Source organism: Arachis ipaensis, chromosome B10, assembly GCF_000816755.2.
Source record: "Arachis ipaensis cultivar K30076 chromosome B10, Araip1.1, whole genome shotgun sequence".
NCBI lineage: Eukaryota > Viridiplantae > Streptophyta > Magnoliopsida > Fabales > Fabaceae > Arachis > Arachis ipaensis.
In genome coordinates, this window is record NC_029794.2 from 112,288,223 (window position 1) to 112,290,598 (window position 2,376).

Consider the following 2,376-nt stretch of genomic DNA (forward strand, 5'->3'; position numbering starts at 1 on the left):
TTGGATTAAATAATTAATATTTTAAATGTTAATACTGTTATTTTAGAAAATAGAGAAATTAATTATATTATTTCTAATTTTTAGATTTGGACATTTTATTGAAAATAATTTGTAAAGTTGATGAGCAAATAGTATTTTCTAAGTACGAATAGTGTTGGATTTAACTTGAGTTTCAATTACTATATTACCCCTACTCTTATATGAAATTACCGAATTGCCCCTAACCCTAAATTTCAAAAGTGAAACCCTAATCCCTAACCCTTAGCCGTCACTATCCCTTTCCCTCCTATCACCCAAATCCACGGTGAAACCAGAAATCAAGGCAAGTAGAAAGGGAAAAACAGAAATGGGGAAAAGAAGGGAGGAAGCGCGCCGGCCAGGGGAAGGAGTTGCTGCCGCCACGGTCGATCACGTCTGCTGCCTCGCCTCCGTGCCACCATGCCTCGCAGTCGAACCCATTTCTGCTGCTACCACCGTCACGGAGAAGAGGCGTCGAAGAGGGGCCGAACTCGCGCCTTGTCGCTGCCGCCCCTGGGGCTTCGAGCCGCGTCACCATCCTTGGTGACCCACGAACCGAGAGCACACGCGCGGGGGTGGAGGACGGCGTTGCTGTCGCCGCTGCTTCTCCCAACTCCGCTGCTGCCCGTTGAAGACGACGCCGTCGCTGGTCAGAACTCAGGCGAGAGAGAGGAGGTCATGAAGGAGGGAGCCGCACTCAGTCCCTGGTCGCCGCCGCGCCAAACGAGGGAGTGGCCGCCGTCGTTGCAGAGGAGCCGCGCGGCCACCTTCACATTCTCGCGCACAGAGAGAGGGGGATGCGCGAAGGGGGACCTTCTTCCGCCGCTGCTGCCTGGGATCCTGTGGTCCCAGCCGCCATTGATGGAGCTTGAATCGTCGTCAGCCATGGCTGCTGTGCCTCCGGTCGCCGAGAAGGGCCACCGCTGCTGCTGCCGGAAATTGCCACTGGAACTGGTGTCGTTTGGTAAGCTTTAACCCATCTTTAGTTTCCTTCTCCATTAAAGTTCATCTTTACCATGAGAGTTGTGATGCGGCTGTGTGCTAGGAGTTGCTGCAAGTTGCCGCTACCGGAATCACTACCAGGGCTGCCGCTTCATGGTTCAGTCACTTCTTATTTGCGGTAAGCGTTTACGTTCCGGTAATCCCTTTAGTTGCTATCCTGTTAAACGTTGAGGTGCTGTAACATTCGTTGTTATGGGAGTTAATCTCGTTTGTTACGTGTTGCGATTAGAGTTGATGTGGTTACTGCAAAGTGAACAAAGCTGTGATTCAAGCGGCCGGTAATTTTGGGTTAAGAGAGAAGGTTCCTGTGACGCGTTTGGACTGTGGTTTTGCGTTCTGAGGTAGGGGCGCTTTCCGAAAACTATGGTTTATTATTGGAATTATTACATATGGATACTGATGTGAGACAATTGGTATTTGGTGATTGTATCTGCCTTGTGTGTCATTGGATTGTCTCGAATGGTTGTGGATGTTTGTTTGGCTGAATTATTGTGCAGCTTGTGAAATATAATGTTTTGAAGTTGATTCTTTAAAGATTTGAAATCTGAGTTTGATCCGTTGAGCATTGATTTGAATTGAGTCAATTATTTTGATAATGTGAAAAGTCAGACGCACTTTTGAATTCAGCCTGGTTTACTTTAATTGACTTGGTTTTGGACAAATGATTTGTTATTGAGCCGTTTCTTTAAAGCTTTGGAAATGAGTTAAATTGGTGGATATTGATTTGATTTTGAAATGGTTTCCTTGAGATATGCCACTGAGGCGACTGTTGGATTTAGCGTGATTTTGAATTGATTTTTGGGTTCTTGACTGTTGAAAAGGATTGAGGAACGGTTTAGTTGGGACCCGAATCGGGTGGCAAAGTCCAAGTTTTAGGGGAGATGCTGCCGGAATTTCTATAAAAATCGAGGCTTTATTTGAAATGTTATTTGGGAAATTTTGAGTTTAATGTCTTTCCTATTTACTTGGAGGATTGTGAATTTAGGGCTTCTTTTATTACCTTTACTTAGAACAATTATGAAAACGATGAAGCTACGCTTTGAAAGAATTATTGAAAAGAGAATCATGATTTCTCCTTATTTTTTTAAGAAGAATAGTATGTCTTTGGGTACAAGTTATTCGAAAGAGAATTTTGCCTTGAGGCTGTTTTAAGAGGTAAAACGGGTTTATGTTTTTCTCTATTAAACATAAAGAGTGTCCATTGGAAGAGTTTTCGTGATTTTAAAAGGAATTGGATTTCGATTGACGAACCTCCTTATTTTGACGTTTGAATAAGATTCAGAGCACCCTTTGAACTCTAGTTTAACACAACAAAAATGATTCTCTTATCAGTTTGAAACGCTTCAGATTTAATTA

The 2,376-nt window shown here is 43.6% G+C and overlaps 1 protein-coding gene across 1 annotated transcript; it reads left to right on the forward strand.

Moving 5' to 3' along the window:
• LOC107620896 lies at positions 335 to 1,302 on the forward strand. The gene is made up of 3 exons (XM_016322989.2): positions 335 to 982; positions 1,064 to 1,138; positions 1,250 to 1,302. The coding sequence occupies exons 1-3, from the start codon at positions 439 to 441 to the stop codon at positions 1,300 to 1,302; spliced, it is 672 nt and encodes a 223-aa protein (XP_016178475.1). The 5' UTR covers positions 335 to 438.